The sequence below is a fragment of the Danio aesculapii genome, chromosome 15, assembly GCF_903798145.1.
Source record: "Danio aesculapii chromosome 15, fDanAes4.1, whole genome shotgun sequence".
Lineage (NCBI taxonomy): Eukaryota > Metazoa > Chordata > Actinopteri > Cypriniformes > Danionidae > Danio > Danio aesculapii.
The window spans coordinates 43,841,582-43,869,061 of NC_079449.1; the positions used below are offsets into that span (position 1 = coordinate 43,841,582).

Below are 27,480 nucleotides of genomic sequence, written 5' to 3' on the forward strand. Positions count from 1 at the left end.
CATGCATATTTCAACGAGACAATGCAAAACCACATTCTGCACACATTACAAAGTCCTGCAGCGGAGGAAGAGGATACAGGTACTTGACTGGCCTGTCCGCAGTCCCGACCTGTCTCCAGTAGAGAATATGTGATGCATTTTGAAGCACAAAATGCGACAACAAAGACCCTTTACTGTTGCCCACCTCAAGACTTGTTTGCAGGAAGGGAGAAAATTACACATGAAACACTTCATCACGTGGTATCTTCAGTTCCTAAAAATCTTTTAAGTGTTGTGAAAAGGAACGACAACATTACAAACTTTTGTGATGTTCTTATCAGATAAAAAGGTTTACTCTACTCAGTTGCACATGAAATTCATTTTCAAATGTATGCTCTACCTAGGCATTACCATTAAGCTTTTTTATGCGATATTTCAATATGTGCACAAAAATAAGTGGAAGGAATCTTAGCGAATAAAATCAATAGAGTGTTAAAGGGCACCTATGGTGTAAAATCTACTTTTCAAGCTGTTTAGACAGAAATGTATGTAAGTATAGTGTATAAACTGTCATATTGGGGTGAAATAAACTCACTCAGTCCTTTTTTTTCAATTTAACATAAAAACGGTGGACAAATTGGAGCGGTTTTCAGATCGACCGCAACTTTACGTAGGAGAGTGGCGTGTTTGCTGCGCTACGTTTGTGTGTGCGCTATGTGTGTGTGTCCTCGCTGTGTGTGTGTGTGAACTTTGTAATGACATTGTGTGTGACTCATTGTTGCAAATCCACAAAAAAATGCATCAAATACTGATTGTTAAAGTTCTTACTGTAGTATTTCTCACACACGTTACGTGAGATCTGCTTCCTGAGGCAGCCGAGGGCCGATTGCTGACAGGCACGTGGGAACGGTGAGCGGTGAGGACTAGTCTTAAAGGGCCAGTACAAAAATACAGCAAAACCTTTTTTCCAGCTATAATATAGACACTTCAGACAGCTCTAATAAATAATCTGATGGGTGTTTTGAGCTGAAACTTTACAGACACATTCTGGGGACACAAAAGACTTATTAAATATGAAAAAAGGGGTAACCTATGGGCCCTTTAAAGGAAATGGGACCAAAAAAAATCTGTGAAGTCTTTTATTTCTCAAAAATACATTATGTGCATGTAAAAGTTGTCATCAAATCAAGAGAAATCTCATGGCATTACATTGACAGTTAAGAAAAATACAAAAACATCACATTTATGTAAAATAAACTTTGTTCACTGTTCATAACTAAGCCAAACAGTGCACTAGATTAGGTGGCAAATCTGTGAGAAGTATTGAAAACGTGTTCAGCCGCTCGGCTAAGATAACTACATTCTTATTAGGAGATGAAAACATTACAATGAACATTCAAGTGCCAATAATTCGATGAAAACCAGTTGTTCCAGATCTGCAGATTTCATGCAAACAATTGCATGCAACTCTATATCAGACGGCAGGAGTGATGGAGGACGAGCATTAAGTGATGTTTTATAAACAAATTTCGGGAGGAGCACGCGCAGAAGTTTCAGTATCAAATACGTCATTGACAATTATTCTATTATCCAATCAGTTCTTGACCAAACCCCTATATATACCAAAGCTGTCCTACCTGCAGCATCTTACGACTTTAGCATCCCTCCACCACCCCGTCACCTCACCTCTTAAGCATTACAATCCCGGGGGAGCGTTCTGGGGCCGTGCTAGATACTTCGCTCGAATACCTATTCCTCTCTGTTTCCTGATAAGGGGAATAACTCAAGTTTGGGTGTCTTCCCCGAGCTCAGAGCCCTCTCCTCTCCCCGCCAAATACGCTTTATTCTGAAACGATTGCAAGTGTGAACTCGTGAAAAGAGCTGTGATTAAGTGGAGCGCACGTTAAACCTGCTTATATCTTTCAACACATTCTCACTGCAGACTCGTCACTATTATTGACGCTCAGGTGCTGTCCAACACGGGTATTATCAAAACCGCACTTTTTTTAATGCGGTTTCACAGTTTGTCCACACAAAAATGCAGTGTCAGGTGACTGAAGCCCAAACTTTCTGAAGATTTTATGAAACTCCAAGTACAGTGTGGTCATGTGGATGATTCAACCGGTGTTTTCGCATCATGACGTCAGCGTGAGCGCTGTTTTCAACCAATCACGTCTCACTAAAGGTCCTGGTATACTTAATAATGTGTTAAGTATAAAGGTGTAATGTTTTCCGACACCTCCGCGCTGCAGTGGGTGGGATTGTAAAGTGTCAGCATTGAGAATGTGCGGCATCTTCATGTACACACATTGCATAGATGAGTATATTAAAAAAAGAATTATAAAAATGTATATGTAATAAAGGCTTTGCGAGGAAATAAAATCAGCATATCTCAGTCAGATCAAGGACTCCTCATACAGAGTCATAAGGCATCATTATACAGCACAGAAACCAAACCTGAAGCAGCAGACATTAAAAAAACAAGTGTTTACACAAACTGTTAATAGCATCTCTTTACACGCTTTAGGGCCGGCTGTGTAAAGATGACTATAAATGACGATTTCCTTATTATCAACCAGTGATGACAAGGACGTTAAAGAGATCATTCACTCAGAAATGAAACTTCTACCTTCATTTACTCACTCTTTACTTGAGTTATTTTCAAGAATCCTGGAAACCTCTAACCATTGACTTCCACAGTACTTGTTTTTCCTATATGGAAGTCAATGGGTTCTTCAAAACATCTTCTTTAGTGGTCAACTCCCAGGCAAACTCCCAGGAGCAGGAATCAAGTCAAACATGGAAGACTTGAAGGGGCTTTCGCAAAAAGACCTTTTCATTTCATCTGGCTTCTGCTTTCTTTCCTGAGTGATGGATCAAAATGCTGCCACTTCTTCAGGTCATGAGGGCCACTGTGCTTTCAGGCTGTCCTCTGACCAGCTCACAGAAGAACTCCAGCGCCAGCCGCACGTGGATAGGCACAAACACATAGGAGGTGTAAATGACCATGGCCACCATAGTGAAGAGCACGGTGTTGAAGATGGACTGCTCCCACGGCTCCAGCACGTAGATCCCGGTAATGAGCAGATACTGGTAGTAGAGCCAGCTCATGTACTCTCTCATGTTCTTCATGTCCATGCGGAAGCAGAAACACAGACAAGCTGAGGGAAGACAACAGTGTTAGCTGAGCAAACTCATAGCAGATCTGCATTTACAGTATACTAAGGCTCAGGGGCATAGCAACCTTTCAGAACTAACATTTTAGAACTAACCTCTCAGAACTAACGTTTTAGAACTAACATTTTAGAACTAACCTTTTAGAACTAACGTTTTAGAACTAACCTTTTAGAACTAACCTTTAAGAACTAACGTTTTAGAACTAACCTTTTAGAACTAACCTTTAAGAACTAACGTTTTAGAACTAACCTTTTAGAACTAACTATTAAGAACTAACGTTTAAGAACTAACATTTTAGAACTAACCTTTTAGAACTAACCTTTACGAACTAACGTTTTAGAACTAACCTTTTAGAACTAACCTTTAAGAACTAACCTTTCATGACTAACCTTTAAGAACTAACGTTTTAGAACTAACCTTTTAGAACTAACTTTTAAGAACTAACGTTTAAGAACTAACATTTTAGAACTAACCTTTTAGAACTAACCTTTACGAACTAACGTTTTAGAACTAACGTTTTAGAACTAACCTTTAAGAACTACCGTTTTAGAACTAACATTTTAGAACTAACCTTTAAGAACTAACGTTTTAGAACTAACCTTTAAGAACTAACGTTTTAGAACTAACCTTTTAGAACTAACGTTTTAGAACTAACCTTTTAGAACTAACCTTTAAGAACTAACGTTTTAGAACTAACCTTTTAGAACTAACATTTTAGAAGTGACCTTTTAGAAGTAACCTTTAAGAACTAACCTTTTAGAACTAACATTTTAGAACTAACCTTTTAGAACTAACGTTTTAGAACTAACCTTTTAGAACTAACGTTTTAGAATTAACCTTTTAGAACTAACCTTTTAGAACTAACCTTTTAGAACTAACCTTTAAGAACTAACGTTTTAGAACTAACCTTTTAGAACTAACATTTTAGAAGTAACCTTTTAGAAGTAACCTTTAAGAACTAACCTTTTAGTACTAACGTTTTAGAACTAACCTTTTAGAACTAACCTTTTAGAACTAACCTTTTAGAACTAACATTTTAGAACTAACCTTTTAGAACTAACGTTTTAGAACTAACGTTTTAGAACTAACCTTTTAGAAGTAACCTTTAAGAACTAACATTTTAGAACTAACATTTTTGAACTAACGTTTTAGAACTAACCTTTAAGAACTAACCTTTCAGAACTAACTTTTTAGAACCAACGTTTTAGAACTAACCTTTAAGAACTAACTTTTAAGAACTAACTTTTAAAAACTAATTTTTTAGAACTAATTTTTTAGAACTAACTTTTTATTTCTAAAAGGCTGCCTCTAAAAAGTTAAACTACAGAGATGTAAAACCACTATAATTAACTGTGTATTGCCAACATTGCCAACATTGTGATGTAAAACTACACTATAATTAACTGTGTAATTTAAATATATTATTGTAACTATTGTTATTTAGTGGACAGAATTAATCTGTCATTTAGATTTTTGGTTTGATGAACCAAAAATCTAAATGAGAGATTAATTCATTCTCTTTACTAAATAACAAAAGTTACAATAATATATTTAAATTACACAGTTAATTATAGTGTAGTTTTACATCACAATGTTGGCAGGTATGTATATTGTGCAGCCATAATTTACACTGCCTAGGAGTGGTGTACGTCTTTAAAGAGCCGCATGTATTTATGACATGAATGAATAACTTTGCGGCACTCAAATATCAGGGGTTTAATGACTCGTGTATTGTATTATTTATTTTTTGGGCTGCAGTCTGATAACATTGATAACAATTTCATTATAGGGATGAAAATATACTCATTTACACAACACTCAAGTGGGTGTAAACTTTTAAGAGTTTCTTTCTTCTGGTGAAAACAAAACAAGATATTGTGTATGTAGCTACCAATTCACACCATTTACTACTGGCGTATTACCTGCCTATATTAAGATATAAACTGCTTATGAGCACTAACAAAGTATGATCTTATTCTACATCCTAGCCAATACCCAAACCTAAACCCAACTAATATCTTACTGTCTATTAATAAGCAGCTAATTAGTAGCTTATTGAGCTTAAAGTGTTAGTGGTTTGATAATAATGTAGCTAGAATTGTACATTATAATAAAATATGATCAATACTATTGAAGTCAAAGGCTTTTTTCACCATCAATCTTCAGTACAGCTTCCTTTGTGTTCAACGGAAGAAAAAAACACTCAAAACAGGTGAGTGAATTATGACAGAATTTTCATTTCTGTGTGAACTATCCCTTTTAGCATGTGGCTGTAATGTCAACGGTGTTGCCATGTTCATATAACAACACAGAAACATTGAGCACTCTAAAACAGCTCCTCCTTTCATGCACTGGTATTGTTTTGCTTTTTTTCTGTTGTCTACGACATTAATAAATAAATAAATACAAATAAATAAAATAGAACATGCTCAGACGAAGGGTGCTAAAATCAATCCCGGACAACTCGGTCTGCTTCATTATATACTGCACATCCACCTGTCTTTTAAACACAGTTAATCATCTAAACTACATCATAGTTGCATTATAAAGTAGTAGTAAGCTGTGTAGTGGAAATGACAGCTGTACTGTCCCAGATCACACATATACGTCTGCAAGAGGCATTTTAATGAGCGCTTATAGCAGGGGTAGGGAACCTATGGCTCGGGAGCTACATGTGGCTCTTTGACCAAAAATATGTGGCTCTCCAGCTGTGTCCCTTCAATAAAGAATAAAACCTGTCACTTAAAATCAGTTTCCTATTGAAGAAACAATTAAAATGACCTTTTTATTGTATGTTTTTACTGCAAAATGAATAAGACTAAAAGGATATTTCAACCAATGCGCATGTGCAGTGCTGTGGATTAACTAGAATCGGACACCAATAAAGTGTATGCAACTTACATTTCTATGGTAACCTTGCGCACGTAAATTCAAACAATATTCAAGAGTGTTGATGGCGGAAAGAAAAAAAATCTCTATATTATCCTTTCTTAATACATGGACTTGCTCATAATGTGATGCTTATATATCCCCAATGGCAATGGAAAGGTTCCCGACCCCTGGCTTATAGTCTGCTGTGTTCAAATGACTGCTAAACATCTTTAAAAGGTCTGCTGAAAAACATTTTATTTTACATTTGAAACACTGACATCTAAAAGACATTTTAAATAATAAACATGTCTTCCAGATTGAGGTAAATCTAATAATAGTATAATATAGGCTAATTTCAGTATTATTTGCAAATTCTAAATAGGAAATTCATCAATGACTTAAAGTAACTCTGTTCACAGTCAATCTAATAGTGCTTATGTTGTTTTGAAGTCCTACTTAAATGCTATTTCAGACCGAATATACAAAGCATAACGTGATAAACAATATAGGGACCCTTAAAATGAAGGAATATGCGAATATAAAACCAACTTTACCTCAATGTCTTAGCGACGCAAACACAAACGTCAAATAGATGTCCCCGCGATGCTATCACGGGTGGTTTAGTGTTACAGTTGACATATGTTTTGAAGCAGAATGATAAATGAAAACTCCAGAAGAAAAAAGGCGCTGTCAGGTCTGCAGGGGGTAATAAAGTAAATAATAACTCACCTCCGCGGTAAGGATGCAGTGTGGAGTGGACGCGATGACAGTGGATCCCGCTGCAAAGCTGCTCTACCAGTTATAAACACACAGTAATCACCCCTCCCACATCTCGGATTTACTTATGAGTGGCGAAAGAAAGGATCAAACGTATTTTAAAGCCATTTCCTAACATGTGGTTCAGGACGCAGCGACTCTCTCTCTCTTTCTCTGCGGTAATGATGCTGCAGTACGGTACTCCGTGACGTCACCTGCCGCAGGGATGTTTTGGGTCACCCCTAAGTAATTATTTGCTATCACTCAGAGTTTGCGCACAAATCTAAATAACCTATTTAAAACTCTTTTATTTTGTTAGGAAAAATTGATGTACAGTGCTCAGCATTACTGAGTTCACCCAGTTTGAAAATGAAGATTTTTATCTATTTCTCAGTGAATAAAGGCGATGTATTTTGGTGCATTTAAACAAAACAGATTTATTAAATAGATATATTTATTTAAATAACATTTTAATCACCAAACATATTTAGAAATCGAAAGATAATACAATTGAATTCAAGCAAAATATTGCAAAAAATAAAATTACAGCCTACAAAATTTTAACTAAATTTGTAATTTTTTTTTGCTTTTCTTGATTTTTCCTCTTTTATATTTTGTATTTAATATTTTTCTATAAGTTATACATATGGGTGTACTAGTTTTTGGACCGTAATTGAAAGTTATTTTGTTAGATTAGCTCCAGATTTGGCTTCAGTATTGACTAATCTAATGTATATGCACAAATATAATATTGTAAAGCTTCCTATTAAAAATATAAAGTGATAAGATAGATTTGTGAGGGGTGTACACATATATGCTGAGCACTGTACATAAACAAAAATGTACGGCTTCAATCCCTTTTCCACATTTCTGATTCAGGCACTGCTCAAATCTTTCCATATGTGTAACAATAACGACAACAACAACAACATGTCAGATTTTTGGTATTATCTAAAGAATTATCTTTGTCATCTTTTGACTGTGATTAGATTTAGATAGCTTTCCTGCAATGCTCTTAATTTAATTATTTATTTTCATACATTTCTATAGCCTACTATTATATTTACTTACTCCTTCCTTTGTTGTGTTTTGTTATTTATTTGGTTGATTTGTATTTTCATTCTTTTATATTGATCTGATGATTGTGTTTGTATATTTTCATTCGTTCATACATTTCCCTTCGCTAACTTATCCAGCATATGCCCTTCCAGCTGCAACCCAGTACTGGGAAACATCCATTCACACTCATACACTACGGCCAATTTAGTTAACCAATTCCCCTATAGCGCATGTGTTTGGACTGTGGGGGAAACCAGAGCACCCGGAGGAAACCCAAGCCAACACGGGCAGAACATGCTAACTCCACACATGCCGAATGGCTCAGCTGGGACTCCAACCAGTGACTTTCTTACTGTGAAACCACAGTGCTAACCACTGATCTACCAATGCACACTTTGTTATGCTGCATTTTAAAAATAATTCTCGTTAAAAGCGCGATTGGATTGAATATGTGGCACTAAGAGAAAAATACTCTTCTGTTGCAACGTGCTGAAAAGAAAGCAGAAAATGTGCTGATACACACAGACAAGAACTTGCAGCATAAAGGAAAGCATGACCCGTGAAAAACAAACAAAGTCACGGAAAGAATCCAGATCCTGCTGTCAGGTGTGCTGGAGTCTTTGTGGGAAAAACCGGATTGAAGGCATTAGATAATAAAATCCATAACTTGGTCTTGGGAAACCGGTTTGTCCGCTTCCCTGCTTTACAATCATGCAATTCTTTTTTTTTTTTATATTATTTTTATTTTCTTATAGCAACACAGAGCGATACAGAAAGCAACAACGATTATAAAGACAAAACAGAAGCAACAGGAAAAAAAAAAGACATCAGACAGAAAAAAAAGATTTTAAACCATTATTACACCAGTTCCTCCAATATTATACATGCGTCAACAATGTTACACATTTATATCTAGGCCAGTGAGCAGGCAATATGGTGATCTTGCAGATGATAACAGGGTTATACCTTTAAACTGTTATCCCGGGCATTTGATAAATAATTAAAAAAGGGTTTCCAGGTGGCTTCAAAGCCGGCAATGCTATCAGAAAGATTGTGTCTTAGCCTCTCTAAATGTAAAGTGGCAGAGAATTCTAAAAGCCAGGATTTAAAAAGTGGTTTTGTTGGCTTTTTCCATAAATAAAGAATATTTTTTTTAGCTAACACCATTCCATATTGAACAGCTTTTTTAATTTGATGGCTAAACCCCCGAAGTGAGTCAGACCAACCAAAAACAGCGATTGCTGGATCAGGGGCGAGGTCACAAGAATAAGCCTCAGAGTAGAAGTTGAAAATTTCGCTCCAAAACTCAAAACGTTTTGGGCATGACCAAAAAAGATGTCCTAAAGAGCCTTCCGTGGTCAATCATGCTATTCTTCCCCAAATATGATGGATCGCAAATGTGCTTTAGGGAGACACGTTTGCAATATTTGCATATGTAAGCAAGTGTGTGTGAGTGTAAACATTATTGTGGTCACACTTTACAAGAAGGTTTCATTAGGTAATATTTTACTAACATGAACCAATTAACTTGTACAGCATTCACTAATAATAATTCAACATTTACTAATGCATTATTAACATCCAAATTCATGCTTGTTAACATTAGTTAATGCACAATGAGTTAACATGAACTAACAATAAACAGCTGTATTTTGATTAGCTAACATGAACAAATACTGTAGTAAATGTATTGTTATCGATGTTCATAAATGCATTAACTAACGTTAACTAATACAACCTTATTGTAAAGTTCGAACATTGTGAGAGGGGTCTGGCTGCAGACTCGGTGCAGTGCAATCTGAGCTGCATCCAATGCTTTTTAATGGGCTCACCTAACCCTACCCCTCACAGTGAGTGATGCAATCTCTGCTTGCATCATAAAGGCTGCATCCAGATACTTTTGGAGATTGTTGATTTCATTCACATACACTCATTTATATATGAACTAGACACGTGAGTTTACAGAAATACATGGTGCCATATATTTAAGACCTTTTCCAACAATTTTAATCATTATGGTTTCCTGCATCTATTTTTGTTTCTGTTTTATGAAGTATTTTTCAGATTTTGTGTAATACTGTGAACACTACGTTTATCCATTTCTCAGACGATTTGCAAGGAATACATACAAGTAGAAATTCATAACCATAATAATATAATAACATTTCTGCAAGCAACAGAATATGCAAATTAAGGCTGGTTAGTTTTTTTAAGTGCTCTTTTTATCATTATCATTATGTGTGGATACCACTAGGTGTCGCTCATTCACTGGCTGTAATGCCTAAAAAACTATTTAGCAAAGGCTTGGATATGATCAGGATTGCAAAACTAGCTTAATGGCCAGTCAAAAACTAGCCCAAAACCATTTGTAAAGTATGTGTTTTACACCACTGTATGACAACAAATGATTTCTGCTTTAAATATAACTTTATATTAGTAATTATAAAGATTCTGCTATCATGAACTATAACAGATGCTTTATGAGAGGCCCTGTGCCTCACGAAAGTGTGCTTACTCCATTTCATCAATCATCCTAGCAGTTTTTATCAGTGGTTGGAATATAAATTGGAGAGGGGTCTGGATGCAGACCTGGTGCAGTGCAATCTGAGCTGCATCCAATGCTTTTTACTTTACCCCAACCCTAAACCTACCCCTCACAGTGACGTCACTAGCTCCATTGAGAACATTGTCCGACATCGCATCTCTGAGATATGCAGTCTCAGCTTGCATCATCAAGGCTGCATCCAGATACTATTGGAGAAATTTGGTAGAGTAAAAGATTGCAAGGCAACTATATAAATATAATTGATGCAATTTGTCAAACCTTTAACCCATGGAATAAAAAACCACCAGCAGCAAGCTAAAAAAGCATGTTAAAAGCAGCCCAACTCCTAGCAACCCTGGGTATGATGTGGGTGGATACAGACAGGCCATGAGCCGAGATACTGTCAAGTGAAATTATTCATACGCCTGGCAAATTCTGACTTAAACTTTTCATCATAGGCTCATTCTGAAAACATACCCCTATTTACATTTCTGGAGATCGCAAATTATGTAGCCAGAAGTACATATGGCTGCATTTCATCTTTTAAAACGAACGCTACAGGGCGCTATGGTGCTGTTCCTTTTTGCGCTTACCTCAGTATGGACGGCTTTCCCGCTGTTACCAGTTTATCCAGTGGCTCGCCATGTATGTCGGAAGACTTGAGATGCAAAGAGGAGTTGATCACGATGATGGGGTTTGAGTCTGGTGAAGAATGGTTCCAGAAAGCAGGTAAGACAAAAAACAACAGCCAAAAAATAAAATAAACAAGTAAATAACAGGGTGAGAATGTGGTATAATCTGAAAATGTGGTAAAAATCAGGCGAAGGATTTTCTTTTTCTGCATTGCTTTTGAAAACACTATCGGTTGGGTTTAGAGAAGGGGGTGGGCGCTGGTAAATCGGTGCTTTGAAAACACAATTGGTTGGGTTTAGGGAAGGAGGAGGGTGGGTCAGTCTGTCAACAGCAGCCTCTGGTGGATTTACGTGAGAACAGCAGGCACAAATGGCACTTGTGAGAGAAATTTGATATCTCAAAAAAGCACACTGCGGCCTCTGGTGGATTCGACAAAAACTGCAAAAACAACGTAGCTACTGGGACGTATTTGTTGCTCTCCAGAAATGTATATAGGGGTACATTTTCAGAATGAGCCTGGATTGAAACTTTTATTCCACCACCAAGATTTGGATATAAGTGACACAGGCTTTCTCCAAACGATAATAAGAGGATGTACAAGAGGAATCATTGTGGGGAAAAAAAGCTTATTTACATTTGAACAAAATCATTGTCAGAATTTGCCAGGGTATGAATAATTTTAGTCCTTTAGTTGCAGACCTTTACCGTCCAGCTGTCAAACAATGCAGAATACGCGATATGTGAACGCGATTAATTTGCGTCTTCCACATTTGGTGGGAATCCAGCTGTGTTGGCCAATCAGAACGGAGAAAATGTCATGACGTCATGAGGTGAAAACTCCGGTTGTAGCGTCCAGAGTTTCAGAGAATCTTCACCCTGGCCTGAGTTTTCAGAATGTTTAAATTTCAGTCACTCGATACTATTGATAAACAGCAAAACCTTGTTGAAAAAAGTGTGGTTTTGAAAATACCCATGTTCGTGTGGACAGGGCCTGCATTTAGTGTGGCCTGATATGTGGATATTATTGGAAAGAACCTGGCCAGGTGTGACAAAGCTCCTCTTTGAAGGACTTAAAATCAGACACGGCTGTATGTTCATGGCTGGAATTTTGGTTTAGTTTTTTAGTTCTAACCGTAATCAGTCGGATTAGTATAATGCAGGGCTGCTCAACCCTATTCCTGAAGATCTAGCTTCTTGCACAGTTCAGCCCCAACCCTTATCAAACACAAATAAACCAACTAAATGTGATCTGAAGGAGCACTTGGTAATTAAAGACAGGTGTTTTTAATCAAGGTAGATTTCCAGGAACAGGGTTGAGCGCCCCTGGTATAATAAGCTGAATGACTGTGATTCATCTATAAGCCATATCACCACATGGGCTCAGGACTACTTTGGCAAACCTTTGTTGAGTACCACAATACTAGTTACATCAACAAATGCCAGTTAAAACTGTACTGTGCCAAAAGGAAGCCCTATGTTAACAGTGTCCAGAAGCACCGTTGATTTCTCTTGGCTCCGAGGCATCTGGGATGGACCATCACACAGTGGAAACGTGTACTGTGGTCAGATGAATCAGTATTTCAGGTATTTTTTGGGAGAAATGGACACTGTGTGCTCCGGACCAAATAAGTTTCGAATAAAGCCAACTATTGGGGTTAAGAGTGTACCCTGTGGGATCATAGGCCACCTGTCCAAGACTTTCAGTGTCGTGACAGAAAATTAGTTTACCTTTAATGGGCAATGTTTGAACACCTAATCGATAGCACTTTTTCTACCTTAACAAGGCTATTAATAAATACTGTACATGTCAGGTTCTTTAATCAATAGAATAATGTGAACTAGTCAAATAAAATACTCTAGGGCTGATAATTACAAATTAAAGTCAATGAAATCAGTCTTGAGTAAGTGTGTTTACACTGCAGCTCTAAATGCATGTATAATGTCATGAGATTATATAAAAACATGCACATATAAAAGTATTAAATCCACAATTCTGAAACATTTATCAAGAATTAGATGAGTCGGTAGATGAGTCGATGAATCCTTCATTCAATCAATTTAATGAACACAGTTAATTCATTGAGGAACAAAGCTAGCAGATCTGTTTAATAATGGTCCATTCATAAAGACAAGGTGCTTCTCAAATGAAAGACCACATCCCAAGTGAGGCTGCGTCCTCCTAAAACCAGTCCCTCTGAGGCTTCTAGACTAGAGTCCTCCTCAGTATTAAAGGTTAGAATGAGACGGTCTAGTAACTCAGCACGCCTACATCACTAAAGGGAACACCACCCAAAAATGAAAATCCTCCTATCATTGAGCTCCCTTCTGATTTCCCACATACATTATACAACACATCCAGAAAGCATTCACTGTGCTTCAGTTTTTCAACATTTTCTGAAGTTACAGCCTTTTTCCAAAATGTATCTAATTAACTACTTTCCTCAAAATTCTACAAACATTAGCCTATAATGATAGTCTGCGTCCCAATTCGCTTACTGTCCATCCTAAATAGTATTCAAAAATACAATTAGTGTGTTCCAAACCATAGTATGTTGAAAAGAGAATGCCAAAGGTACCCGGATGGTTTACTATTTCCGGTAAAACCTTGAAGTGTAGAAGCGTCCATACATCGATGTTACATTAGATGTCTCCTATTCTATTGTTGTCTACAGGGTAACACTCCTTTGAAATGAATGTGAGACCAAGGTGTAGTGCAGGTCTGGCCATCCGGAGTCAGAGATATATCCACGTATATACATATATCTATGATCGTGAGTTTTCCCGATGGTCAGTATGCAAAATTATGAAAATGGTAATTTGACATCACTTTTCTACATCGATGGATAAGTGACCGCACGGGCATTGCCGACAAAGTGCGTGTGTTTGTGTGCATGGAAATGTATTATCCTCCCTCCATGTTAAATTTAGTTTAATCCCTGTCCTGAAACACACACCCTCTCCTCCTTTCACTACTCATTCTAACAGAGGGAGCAATTCGTTTGTGAATGAATCTCTGTTATGAACGACTCGTTCACTTAAGATGCACCGCAACATCTTATTGTCATATTTTATTTATGTTGTTTGCTTATTTTATTCAACAAAACTAGCATAAGCCTAGTATTTAGTGGAAGTTGGTGCTACTTTGCCTTATGGTCAGTGCAGTGACTGTATTATCAATAATAATGTTACTTGTTGAGCACGAAAGTTCATAACATACAAAAACATATAAAAAAAAAGAAATTTTACCTATAAAATGTTCTGCCTTTATGCTTTGTTTTCTTTGTTTGCTCGTTACTACACCCGTACACAGCGATAAACGTCCAGCATCTTCACAATGGCTTTAGTCTTGACTAGTGCAGTTAAATGACATTTGTCCTGGGAGCCCTGTACAAATGTGGCGGCGATATTGACGCGTACTCAGGTCCGTATGCGATATCTAGTGTATATATCTATGGCGTCCTTACTCTAACCGGTAATATTGCCCACAATACATTGCACGTTGGACGTAAATTTGTTTAGAACTACAAGCTCGGCTAAAAAGTGTAAACAAACACCAAACATGGCGGACGCGCGAGACCAACCGTCAACTAGAGTAGCTTCGGTAAACGTGTTTGGATGACTGTTAATTAATAGCCAACTGGAACACATTTAAACCGCATTTTCTGTGTTATATTTCAGCTGCAACAACAATGTGAACTTATATCAAGATATGTTTGGACATTAACTACTGAATGCATAATTACCCAAAGACATGAGGAGATTTCTCTGGATGAAAGACTCGTGAATGGCAGATTAACCTGCAGCTGAATCAATGAGGTAGGTAATTAAATATGAAAGAAATATAGATGATGTGTCGAGATGATTGACGGGACGTAACTAAGCAACATAACCAGCTGTTAATGAGGAAGTAGTGTCACAAAGCTTGCATATACACACTCAAAACAAAAGTATATACTTCTCCTTTACAAAAAAAGTATATACTTTTAGGGCGTAGCATAAGTTTGTAAATTGGGTCTCAGTTTAAAATCTTTGTGAGTTGATTAAAAACTCTCAGAATTGTGCTCAGGTGCTCGTGTTTCCACTGATCATCCTTGAGATGTTGACTAGAATCAACCTGCAGTAAATTCAGCTGATGGGACATGATTTATAAAGGTCTATATAAGATCCCACAGTTAATTGTGCATGTTAAAGTGCAAAAGGAAGCCATGAAGACCAATGAATTACCTTTAGAGCTCAGCAATGGGATTGTATCGAGGCACAGAAATGGGGAGGTGTACAGAAGAGTTTCTAGGGCATTGAAGGTCCTGAAGACCACAGTGGCCTCCATCATCTGTAAATGTTTGAAACTACCATGACGCTTCTAGAGTGTCCATCTGGCCAAACGGGGAGAAGTGCCTTAGTGTGGGAGGTGATCAACATCTTAAAATCACTGTGCACCGATGTTCCCCATCCAACCTGATGGAGCTTGAGAGGTACTGCAAAGAACAATGTTGTGATGCACCTTCTTTTCAGAGTAATGTTTTTATCTGAATTTATAGATGAAGAACTGACATTTCTAAACACATGGTTCAAACAGGAGTGTTTATTTTACAACCTTTGTAAATATCTTTTCATTTACAGTTCAACAATTCACAATAACAAGTAAATTGCAGGGTGGGCAGCACAGTAGCTTAGTGGTTAGCACTGTGGCCTCAAAGCAAGAAGGTCGCTGGTTTGAGTAGTGGCTGGGCCAGTTGGCATTTCTGTGTGGAGTTTGCATGTTCTCCCCGTGTTGGTGTGGGTTTCCTCCTGGTGCTCTGGTTTCCCCCAGTCCAAACACATGCACTATAGGGGAATTGAATTAACTAAATTGGCCAAAGTGTATGGGTGTGTGTGAGTGTGTATGGTTGTTTCCCAGTACTGGGTTGCGGCTGGAAGAACATCAACAACATGAAAGCATGGATTCATCCTGCCTTGTATCAACGGTTCAGGCTGGTGGTGGTGGTGTAATGGTGTGGGGGATATTTTCTTGGCACACTTTGGGTCCATTAGTACCAATTGAGTATCTTGTCAACACCACAGCCTACCTGAGTATTGTTGCTGACCATGTCCATCCCTTTATGACCACATCTTCTGATGGCTACTTCCAGCAGGATAACGCGCCATGTCATAAAGCGTGAATCATCTCAGACTGGTTTCTTGAACATGGCAATGAGTTCACTGTACTCAAATGGCCTCCACAGTCACCAGATCTCAATCCAATAGAGCACCATTGGGATGTGGTGGAACGAGAAATTTGCGTCATGCAATAGGGGGTCCAACCTAGTACTTGTAAGGTGTACCTAATAAAGTGGCCGGTGTGTGTATGTTAAATAAGTGCCCAGACCTACTGTGGCAGTGTTTTGGACATTTTTGAAACAATAAATATTTCTTTAGAAGTCTACAATTGGGTTGAACAGCTGGAGAAATGACCATACATTCAAGGAGAGTTGGTGCTTTTTTGTGTTCGAGGTGTGAATAAATAATTTCCTATCAGTTAAGCAGGAACGAGGGACAAAAGCCTACAAAACTGTTCCACTATTAGTTTAAATGGCAGAGGGAATGAAAGAGAAAAAAAAGGGGGATAAAGTGGGAATGGGAAGGACGAGCAGGTGAATAGAGTGCACAGTGTTCTGTGGGCTTGGGTCAGGTTTCTGGGTCAGTTCTGGTAACACCGCTGCCCAGCACTTTGTTCAAGTTCAGTCTGGGTGACTGCGACTGTGAAGCACTGGGCCAGAACCGTAGTACACACCCCTGCTTTACTCTGAACACACACACATGTCCAGCATCTCCAGAGTTTCGAGCTCAGACAGAATAACGCAGCCGCTGCCTCAGGACACAAGACAAGCCTGCTGTCTGGTAAACACTTTTACTGATGCTTTCCATATAATCTCTGAATGCAGTGATTGAAATGCAGTTTCTCACAGCTCTGTGTTATGCTTCATTTTATTCACATTAAATGCATTTTTACATCTCTGATAACTGGATGCATTGGTACGTCTGTGTAATTTACAATGGCTGTAGTACATCTAAGTGTATTTTTGTTGGAGATTCTTTAGTTGGAGATTCTTTAAAGTAACGTTTGTGAGTATATAGCTGTGTTATTTACATTGAATGCATTTTTACATCTCTGATAACTGGATGCATTGGTATGTCTTTTGAATATAATGAGTAATTTACATTACCTGATTAAAAGTCTTGTCGCCTTTCCATGTTTTAGAAATAACAAATATTAACTAGATTTCTAGTTGATCATTTGGTATCAGAAGTGTCTTATATGAAAGGCAAAGGCCTCTAGATGACGCTTATTTGAGCACAATAAAATATGATCATGCCTTGATTTTGAATGATTTCATTAGGACAGTAAGGTCTCACTTTGTTTAAACTAAAGTCTGGTCACTGAATCTTCAATAATGTCCAGTCTAGAATATGTGGTCATGCTGCAGTGGAAACAGAATGAATATTGTGTCTGACTCCATCATGAGCTTGGAGGACTGCATCCATACATCTCTGCAATGACTCAAATCACTGATTAATAAAGTCATCTGGAATGGTGAAGAAAGCCTTCTTGTAGGACTCCCAGAGTTCATCAAGAGTCTTTGTGTTCATCTTCAACGCCTCCTCCTTCATGCTCAATAATGTTCATGTCTGGTGACTGGGCTGGCCAATTCTGGAGCACCTTGACTTTCTTTGCTTTCAGGAGCTTTGATGTGGAGGCTGAAGTATGAGAAGGAGCGCTATCCTGCTGGAGAATTTGCCCTCTCCTGTGGTTTGTAATGTAATGGGCAGCACAAATGTCTTGATACCTCAGGCTGTTGATGTTGATCATCCACTCTGCAGATCTCTCGCACGCCCCCATACTGAAAGTAACCCCAAACCATGATTTTTCCAATCTTGACTGATTTCTTTGAGAATCTTAGCTCCATGCTGGTTCCAGTAGGTCTTCTACAGTATTAGTGATGATTGGGATGCAGTTCAACAGATGATTAATGGGAAAAATCCACCTTCTGCCACTTTTCCAAATGATCAACTAGAAGTGAAGTTATTATTTTCTGCTCTTACAACTGAGATCCACGACAAGACTTTTATCAGGAATTGTACAATTACTGTAGTACATCTAAGTGTATTTTTGTTGGAGAATCTTTAGGATAAGTTAAATCTGCGCGTTTAATGTGCATTTATTTTGCCATGTTCTTTATTGGGGCGTTAATAAAAATTCAAAAAGGGAATTTCTAGGTTCAATAATGACAGTATATAAGAAACATTATTAAGCATGTAATTCATTAGGAGTACTTGCAGTAGGCTACTTGTGAATTTATCACTGGATTACTTCAAATGATCTAAGGAAGTATCACTGTTTCAACTGTTTCTTTAACAGATATGGCTACTACATACCAACTAATTCCCATTGGAGTATTAGTAGACTTGTAGGGTTAGAGTTAATGTAAGTTGACAATTATTTGCAAAGTTTTTATAGTCTGGAGAATGTCTATTGGTGGAGCAGTGTCAAAAGATATCAAACAGACAGTCTTGTAGATGCAAAGGAACGATTCGTCAACAAAACATGCAAAAGGAAGCATCAAAATAACCTTATTTGTCTACTTTTTACATAACCAGGATTTTATATAACCTTGTGAATCCAAAACTCTTCCCGTCTGCCTTGGGAATTTGAAGAGAGAGGTAAAAAAAACAATCCAAAAGCCTCTCTATTCCTGACAAGGTCATAGTGATCTCCATTAAAGGCTTACCAGCAGAGCACACAGCCTTAACCGTTACTAGAGACACCTCCAGCTCAGGTGACTCTTCAAATCCCCTTAAACGGGAGCAAACATGCTTTACAGGTAGCATGCATTCATGACACGATGCATTGATAAAGTGAATGTGCGACTCTTTATTTGAAATCGTAAACCTCCGGATCAAAGGATCATTATAACTCAAAACCCAACTATTTCTGTCCGCTCTGTTGCTCCTGATTGTGGAGCAGGGGCTCTGGGGTTGTATTGCGATACCAGCTCTGTGTCCTATGGTTTACCCTGTCTCGCTCCCATAAGGCTTTTCAGGAATTGGGGGGGTCAGTGGCCCAGGCCTGTGTTCAGCAGAGCCTCTCTTTGCATGGGCAGGGGGTAAAGTGAGCACTATGGCTGGGTTTGTGTTGAATAGTGGAGTGACACCAGCAGGTCAAGGTGGAGTATTACCCTCCCTTACTCTCACGTTTCAGATGAATATCGCCGCTGTACCTTGCCGAGGTCCATACCTGATTCTATAGGTCCAGTCTGAAATATAGGAGAGACTCAATCTGCACAGCTAGTGTCTTTCAGCCAATTATAAACTTCCGGTGAAAGGTTTATGTGAGTATTTTCAGTTTCATAAGCTTCCCTTTATAGTATCGATGCTGTAATGTGATTACAATACAATCAGTTTAATAGACTCAAGTATTTATTTAGTTATTCAAGCATAAGACGTGATAAAAGATCATTTGAGTGCATGGAAACTCTGTTAAAATACTGGGGTAAAATAAATGTACATATTTTAAAGACATGGCGTGAACAAATGTAATGTAATGCTGGGCTTCTTGTTTGGTCTGAGACCCACTTTATATCGTATATCAATCAGGCAGTGAAGATCATTGATCTTTAAAGAAATCAGATCTTAAACGTGCCGATTTTAAAATGGCACAACAGTTCACCAGAAGCGCTTGGCCTGGCTGACTGAAAATGAAAAGTCTGTGTGCATATATACTACACTCTCTCTATGACTTTTTTCGGCATTGTTGATTGCAGAGGTTATGGGATGTGATGATAGAGATGTAATGTTTTCCAAAAAAGAATATGAACAAGCATTTCATCTCTGTTTCTTTAGAAATAAATAAGACTAGCACTGGCATTTTGTAGTATAAAGGTCTGTTCAGATCAGGCAACTGTAAAGATAAATATAATGGTACATTTATGTTTGTGTCCACATTAATGAATGATACCAACCATCGAAGACTTCAACACACACTTACCACACTTACAATCCCAAATCAGAAGTTGGGGTCGTATGGAAAACGCAAATAAAAAATGAAAGTAGTGATTTCTAAATATACTTTGACTTGTATTTCTTTGCAGACAATATGACAAACATAAAAAAAATTAAATGTATTCCAGTTTTGGTTCCGGCAACACATTTCAAAAACAGTTGGACAGTAAGGCATTTACTACTTTGTAATGTTGCCGTTCCTTTTTGCAACACTTAAAAGATTTTTAAGGACTGAAGACCCCAAGTGATGAAGTGTTTCAGGTGTAATTTTGTCCCATTCTTCCTGCAAACAAGTCCTAAGGTGGGCAACCGTACAGGGTCTTCATTGTCGTATTTTGCACTTCAGAATGTGCTACACATTCTCTATTGGAGACAGGTCGTGACGGCAGACAGGCCAGTCAAATACCTGTATCTTCTTCCTCCGCAGCAGGACTTTGTAATGTGTGCAGGATGTGGTTTTGCATTGTCTTGTTGAAATATGCATAGTTGTTCCTGGAAAAGTTCAGCATTAATGGTGCATCAAAGAAGTGCAAGTTACCTTTGCCAAGGGCACTGACACAACCCCATATCATGACAGACCCTGGCTTTTGGACTTGTTGCTGGTAACAGTCTGGATGATCCTTCTCTTTTATGGTCCGAAGCACAAGGTGTCCATTTTCCCCCCTAAAATACTGATTCATCTGAGCACAATACATGTTTCCACTGTGTGATGGTCCATCCCAGATGACTCAGAGCTCAGAGAAGTCGACGGCGTTTTGGACACTGTTAACATAGGGCTTCCTTTTGGCACAGTACAGTTTTAACTGGCATTTGTGGATGCAACTCCGTATTGTGGCACTTGAGAAAGGTTTGCCGCAGTACTCCTGAGCCCATATGATGATTTGGCTTCTAATGATGGCTTCTAAACCTTGACCAGCCTGGTTTAAGATAGACATTGTTGGTTTTGGCTGGTCAAGCTGGTTGGTTCTTAGCTGATCAAGCTGGAAAATGACCAGCTAAAACCATCTAAAACCAGCTTGACCAGCCTGGTTTAAGATGGACATAATGAATTGGCTGGTCAAGCTGGTTTTAGAGGGGTTTTGGCCATTTACAGGCTGGTTTCAGACATTTTCAGCCTGGTCTTAGCTGGTCAAGCTAGAAAATGACCAGCTAAAACCATTTAAAACCAGCTTGACCAGCCTGGTTTAAGATGGACATAGCTGGCTTTGGCTTGTCAAGCTGGTTTTAGAGGGGTTTTGGCCATTTCCAGGCTGATTTCAGACATTTCCAGCCTGATCTAAGCTGGTCAGGCTGGAAAATGACCAGCTTGACCAGCCTGGTTTAAGATGGACATAGCTGGTTTTCGCTGGTCAAGCTGGTTTTAGACAGGTTTTGGACATTTTCAGGCTGGTTTCAAACATTTCCACCCTGGTCTTATCTATACAGGTTGGAAAATGACTAGCTAAAACCATCTAAAAGCAGCTTGACCAGCCTAGTTTAAGTTGGTTTTGGTTGGTCAAGCTGGTTTTAGAGGGGTTTTGGCCATTTTTAGGCTGGTTTCAGACATTTTCAACCTGGTCTTAGCTGGCCAGGCTGGAAAATGACCAGCTAAAACCATCTAAAACCAGCTCGACCAGCTGGTTTTGGCTGGTCAAGCTGGTTTTAGCTGGTCATTTCCCAGCCTGACCAGCTAAAACCAGGCTGGTAATGTCTGAAACCAACCTGAAAATGGCCAAAATTGGTCATAAACCAGGCAGGTCAACCAGCTAAAACTAGCAAACCAGCTTAGTTTATGCAGTTTTTTTTTCCAGCATGGAAAGGTAAACAATAAATTAATATTTTCTCTTTCTTACAGAATTCTAGTTCTGACTTGTTTGTAGTGTGATCAATGTTTAGGCTAGCTGTAGATGGCTCTGGAAGCAGCTCGTAACACTTTTATTGGCAAATTGAACGAAGTAAACAAAATGACTCAAAAAAAGATTTGTTAATCTCGATGAACAAGATTCAAACTTCCCTACACGATCTCTGAAGATGAATAAAGGGGGTTTAAAATGATAAAGGGTGAGTAATTACTAACAGAATTATACATTTTGGGTAAACTAACCCTTTAAATTGAAAAAACTGTGTGAATGTCTAACGTGTAACACACACAGACACACATTCACACACACACACACACTAAGCTGGTCATGGTCGCTGGCTGCCAGTAGCCTTCATTTTACCTCAAAAGCAGCTTCTTTAGATTAGCCATTTCCCTCCAGAAAACAGGCTGAAGTGAGCTCCTGAGATTATCGCTGCTCTTTTGGACAAAAGCTTTTTTGGAGTGACACCAAACAGATTGGAATGAGACTCTGATTTCCTGACTGAGTCCGTTATATTCAGCTGGCAGGTTCTGGACTCGCCGAACGCTACAGAAATCCAGAATCGCATATCATATCGTCACAAACTATTCCAAACTGAGAATGACGTTTTGATAATCAGTCTATAAGGTGTTGTCGTGTGTACAAAAGCTGTGTGTTTGGCACCTGTCCATCCATTAGTGCATCCAGAGAGTTGCTGAAGAAATTCTCCCTGGATCATGTGTCACGTCGCCCCTTGCTCCAGCTGCCAGACTACTATTTTTTTTTCTGTTCCCGTTTGCTACTGGTTGGATGGCTCGATTCATGAGGGTCCAGTATTCTATGTCACAAAAGCGCCACACATTAGACACGTAAAGAAATGTGACCACTGTGCTGTGGTTCTAGATAGTCTGCTATAGAGTCTGCCTGAGAACACACTTTCGCTCTCTTCTCATGTACTTCTCACTATGACTCTCTTTCTCTTACAGGTAGAGCAGGTTTAGGCTCTAACACTTCATATTTATTTCATTATTCCCTAACTTTAACCTAGTTAAGCCTTTAAATGTCATTTTAAGCAGAATACTAGCATCTTGAACAATATCTAGTCAAATATAATGTGCTGTCATCATGGCAAAGAGAAAAGAAATCAGTTATTAGCAATCTTCTTTCCGTTAAAAAGAAATTGGGGAAAAATATATAAAGGAGGGCCAATAATTCTGACTGTACTCCTGTGTCTTCTACCACCTTTTATATAGTAATGTAAAAACATCGCATTGATCCAATCAGACTTGATGTATGAGGTTTTATGAACGCTCAAATCTCTCCTCTATCTCTACAGACAGAAAATGGGGATGTTCTGTGCACGCTCCGTCTTGGCAACTGTATTGGCATTGACCTTTATAATCCTATGCGACACATTCAAACCCACTCAGAGGCCAAAGTATCAGTACACCAAAAAACCCCCTAGAGAGGTGGTCCAAACTACCGTATATGCAGGAAAGCCAACAGTCACAGCACGGATTGTGGACTACACGAAAACAAGAGAGCAGCGCACCCCTGTGTACATGACAGCGAGCACTACAGTGACTGCTGACAGCTACATAGACTACCCTACAGACACCAGCGCATCTCCCACCGCAGCCAAAGACAATTACACGCTAGATTACAATGAATGCTACTTCAACTTCTGCGAGTGCTGCCCGCCGGAGAAAGGCCCACAAGGATTCAAAGGAGACATGGGACTGCCAGGTTAGCCAAGTGAAGTCATCCCTATTTATATATTCTTATAAGTTCATAGAGTGTTATTACATGTATTTCTGGAATACAATGGAACACAGGCTCATACAGGAAGGTCAGAGCCAGCTCCAAATGGGTGGGACTTGAGCTTCAAGTGTTGAGTTTTCATTTATTTAATGTCTTGTACATGACATGGAGTCAACACAGTATCCTGTTGTGTATTATTAACGTCTACTACACCTACACCAACCCTAAACCTAACCTCACAGTAACCTGTTGTGAATTATTGTCTACTACACCTACACCAACCCTAAACCCAACCTCACAGTATCCTGTTGTGTATTATTAACGTCTACTACACCTACACCAACCCTAAACCTAACCTCACAGTAACCTGTTGTGAATTATTGTCTACTACACCTACACCAACCCTAAACCCAACCTCACAGTAACCTGTTGTGTATTATTAACGTCTACTACACCTACACCAACCCTAAACCCAACCTCACAGTAACCTGTTGTGTATTATTAACGTCTAATAGACCTACACCAACCCTAAACCCAACATCACAGTAACCTGTTGTGTATTATTAACGTCTACTACACCTACACCAACCCTAAACCCAACCTCACAGTAACCTGTTGTGAATTATTAATGTCTACTACACCTGCACCAACCCTAAACCCAACCTCACAGTAACCTGTTGTGTATTATTAACGTCTACTACACGTACACCAACCCTAAACCCAACCTCACAGTAACCTGTTGTGTATTATTAACGTCTACTACACCTACACCAACCCTAAACCCAACCTCACAGTAACCTGTTGTGAATTATTGTCTACTACACCTGCACCAACCCTAAACCCAACCTCACAGTAACCTGTTGTGTATTATTAATGTCTACTACACCTACACAAACCCTAAACCCAACCTCACAGTAACCTGTTGTGTATTATTAACGTCTACTACACGTACACCAACCCTAAACCCAACCTCACAGTAACCTGTTGTGTATTATTAACGTCTAATACACCTACACCAACCCTAAACCCAACCTCACAGTAACCTGTTGTGTATTAACGTCTAATAGACCTACACCAACCCTAAACCCAACCTCACAGTAACCGGTTGCGCATTATTAACGTCTACTACACCTACACCAACCCTAAACCTAACATCACAGTAACCTGTTTCGCATTATCAATGTCTACTACACCTGCACCAACCCTAAACCCAAGCTCACAGTAACCTGTTGTGTATTATTAACGTCTACTACACCTACACCAATCCTAAACCCAACCTCACAGTAACCTGTTGCGCATTATTAATGTTTAATAGACCCGCACCAACCCTAAACCCAACCTCACAGTAACCTGTTGTGAATTATTAATGTCTACTACACCTGCACCAACCCTAAACCCAACCTCACAGTAACCTGTTGTGTATTATTAACGTCTAATACACCTACACCAACCCTAAACCCAACCTCACAGTAACCTGTTGTGTATTAACGTCTAATAGACCTACACCAACCCTAAACCCAACCTCACAGTAACCGGTTGCGCATTATTAACGTCTACTACACCTACACCAACCCTAAACCTAACATCACAGTAACCTGTTTCGCATTATCAATGTCTAATAGATCTACACCAACCCTAAACCCAACCTCACAGTAACCTGTTTGGTGCCATGTTATGACTGTATAATACTTATAAGGCAAGTCCATGTTACTTTGGGCTGATAATAAACCTGTTGGGATTTGTTCTTCAAGAACAATCGGGTGGATGTACATTATTCCTTATCTAATAAGTGGGGGGAAAACGATCCTGTAATTTTGTTTAATGTTATGTTGCAGGACCCCCTGGGGAAAAGGGAGCACCTGGACCCAGTGGTCTACCAGGCCCAATAGGGCCAAAGGGCAATTCAGGATCTAAAGGGGATAAAGGTAAGAGCTTGAGACATTATATAAATTACATTAAACTCATACATGCAAATGCATGTTAGAGATTTCAATTGTCATGTATCAGGAGAGAAAGGTGATCAAGGAAATACAGGATTCGCAGGATCGCCAGGAAACCAGGGAAAGGCTGGAATGAAAGGTGAATATAGACGTCCATTAACTCCCTCTGGAAATACAAGTAAATGTTAGACCAAATATAATGATTAAATGAAATCTTTATTTTTTACGAAACAGGTGAGATGGGTAATAAAGGTGAGAAGGGTGCAGCTGGCCTGCCAGGATTCAAAGGAGAAAAGGGAGAAAAGGGAGATCCAAACTTTAATGTGTCAAAAGGCGACCAGGGAGAGCCAGGCAAAGATGGACTTCCAGGACCCCAAGGCTCAGCTGGTGAAAAGGGTGAAAAGGGCGAGAGAGGAGAGTGCGGTTTGCTTGGCGACAGGGGCCAGAAAGGTGAGCCTGGGGACCCTGGATCTCCAGGTGTGCGTGGGGATCCGGGTCCATCTGGGCAACATGGCATGCATGGAAATCCAGGCATCACTGGAGAACGAGGGGAACCAGGAACTCCAGGACCAAAGGGTGAGCCGGGAACACAAGGGCCACCAGGAACCAAAGGCTTGAGAGGTCTCAGGGGAATAAAGGGTGACCGGGGCCCCCAAGGGAAGCGTGGAGATCGAGGCCTACGGGGAATGAAGGGTGCCATGGGTATAAGTGATTCGAGAATAAGATCCGCTTTTAGTGTTGGACTATATCCCAGCAAGTCTTTTCCTCCTTCAGGATTTCCAGTCCGCTTTGACAAGGTCTTCTACAATGGGGAAAACCATTACGACGTAGTCTCATGCAAATTCAACTGCAGCTACTCTGGAGTGTATGTGTTCTCCTACCAAATCACAGTGAGAAACAAACCACTACGTGCTTCTTTAGTGGTGAACGGGGTGCGCAAGGTACGGTCGAGGGACACTCTTCAACCTCAGGACATTGACCAGGCATCTAATCTAGTGATCCTCAAGCTGGACGTGGGAGACCAGGTATGGGTCGAGACGCTGAGAGACTGGAACGGTGTTTACTCCAGCAGTGAAGATGACAGCACCTTCTCCGGGTTCCTGCTTTACCCTGACTAACACTTTTTTCATGGCTGAGGGCCTATCCACACGAACACGGGTATTTTCAAAACCGCACTTTTTTTCTACCCGGTTTCGCAGTTTGTTCACATGAAAATGCAACTATTTGAAGCTTTTTCAAAACTCCGGGTACAGTGGTCATGTGGATAACTACAGCCAGAGTTTTTGCCTCATGATGCCAGTGTGTGCACGGTTTTCTCATTTCTGATTGGCCAACACAGTTAGGTTCACACCAAAGATGCAAATGAGGCGAAATTCTGCACATTTGCAGCAAATTCATCATATATTTCGTGCCGTTTGCCCGCAGGACGGTAATCCACCTCTCTTCTAACATTTCAATTCACTTGTATGCCATTTACTCACAAAAATATTCAGTTCTCCATTTGGTGTCAATCCAGCATAAAAGTCTCATCATCGCCCCCTGTTGGTTCGGCATGCCCTTAACATGCAGCACATCGCGCTTTTGCATTTTCATGTGGACAGAGATTGTTTTAATAAAACAAAAGTGGGGAAATTCCCCCTTAAAAAAATACCCATGTACGTGTGGAGATGAACTCAATCTACAACTGAACTTTACATGACATGGATGATGGAGAAATTACGACCAATTTATGACCAATTATGTGTAGTGTTACGACAGAGAGGCAGACATGTACTGATTTGATGAGCATCGGCCAACACTACTGATACTATTTTAACTACAGCAGATTGTAATCTAACCGGACTTCAAAGTCTCATTTACAAACGTGACCCTGGACCACAAAACCAGTCATAAGTGTCGATTT

At 39.3% G+C, this 27,480-nt stretch overlaps 2 protein-coding genes across 2 annotated transcripts; one reads left to right on the forward strand and one right to left on the reverse strand.

The window, feature by feature from the left end:
- Positions 1-1,152: 1,152 nt before the first annotated feature.
- sptssb (serine palmitoyltransferase, small subunit B) lies at positions 1,153-6,949 on the reverse strand. Its single transcript, XM_056473847.1, has 2 exons — positions 6,757-6,949; positions 1,153-3,140 (listed from the first exon to the last, which is right to left on the reverse strand). Exon 2 carries the CDS (start codon positions 3,115-3,117, stop codon positions 2,875-2,877), a length of 243 nt encoding a protein of 80 aa, XP_056329822.1. The 5' UTR covers positions 3,118-3,140; positions 6,757-6,949; the 3' UTR covers positions 1,153-2,874.
- Positions 6,950-23,195: 16,246 nt separating this feature from the next.
- otol1b (otolin 1b) lies at positions 23,196-26,695 on the forward strand (the record flags this gene model as incomplete). Its single annotated transcript, XM_056473115.1, has 4 exons — positions 23,196-23,622; positions 25,473-25,562; positions 25,645-25,716; positions 25,812-26,695. Coding segments are annotated over 4 exons (1,473 nt in total), but the record flags the coding sequence as incomplete, so codon positions are not given.
- Positions 26,696-27,480: the final 785 nt, after the last annotated feature.

What these genes read in the sequence shown, in the direction of transcription:
- sptssb (XM_056473847.1), bottom strand. Translation starts at nt 3,117, where the DNA reads ATGGACATGAAGAACATGAGAGAGTACATGAGCTGGCTCTACTACCAG.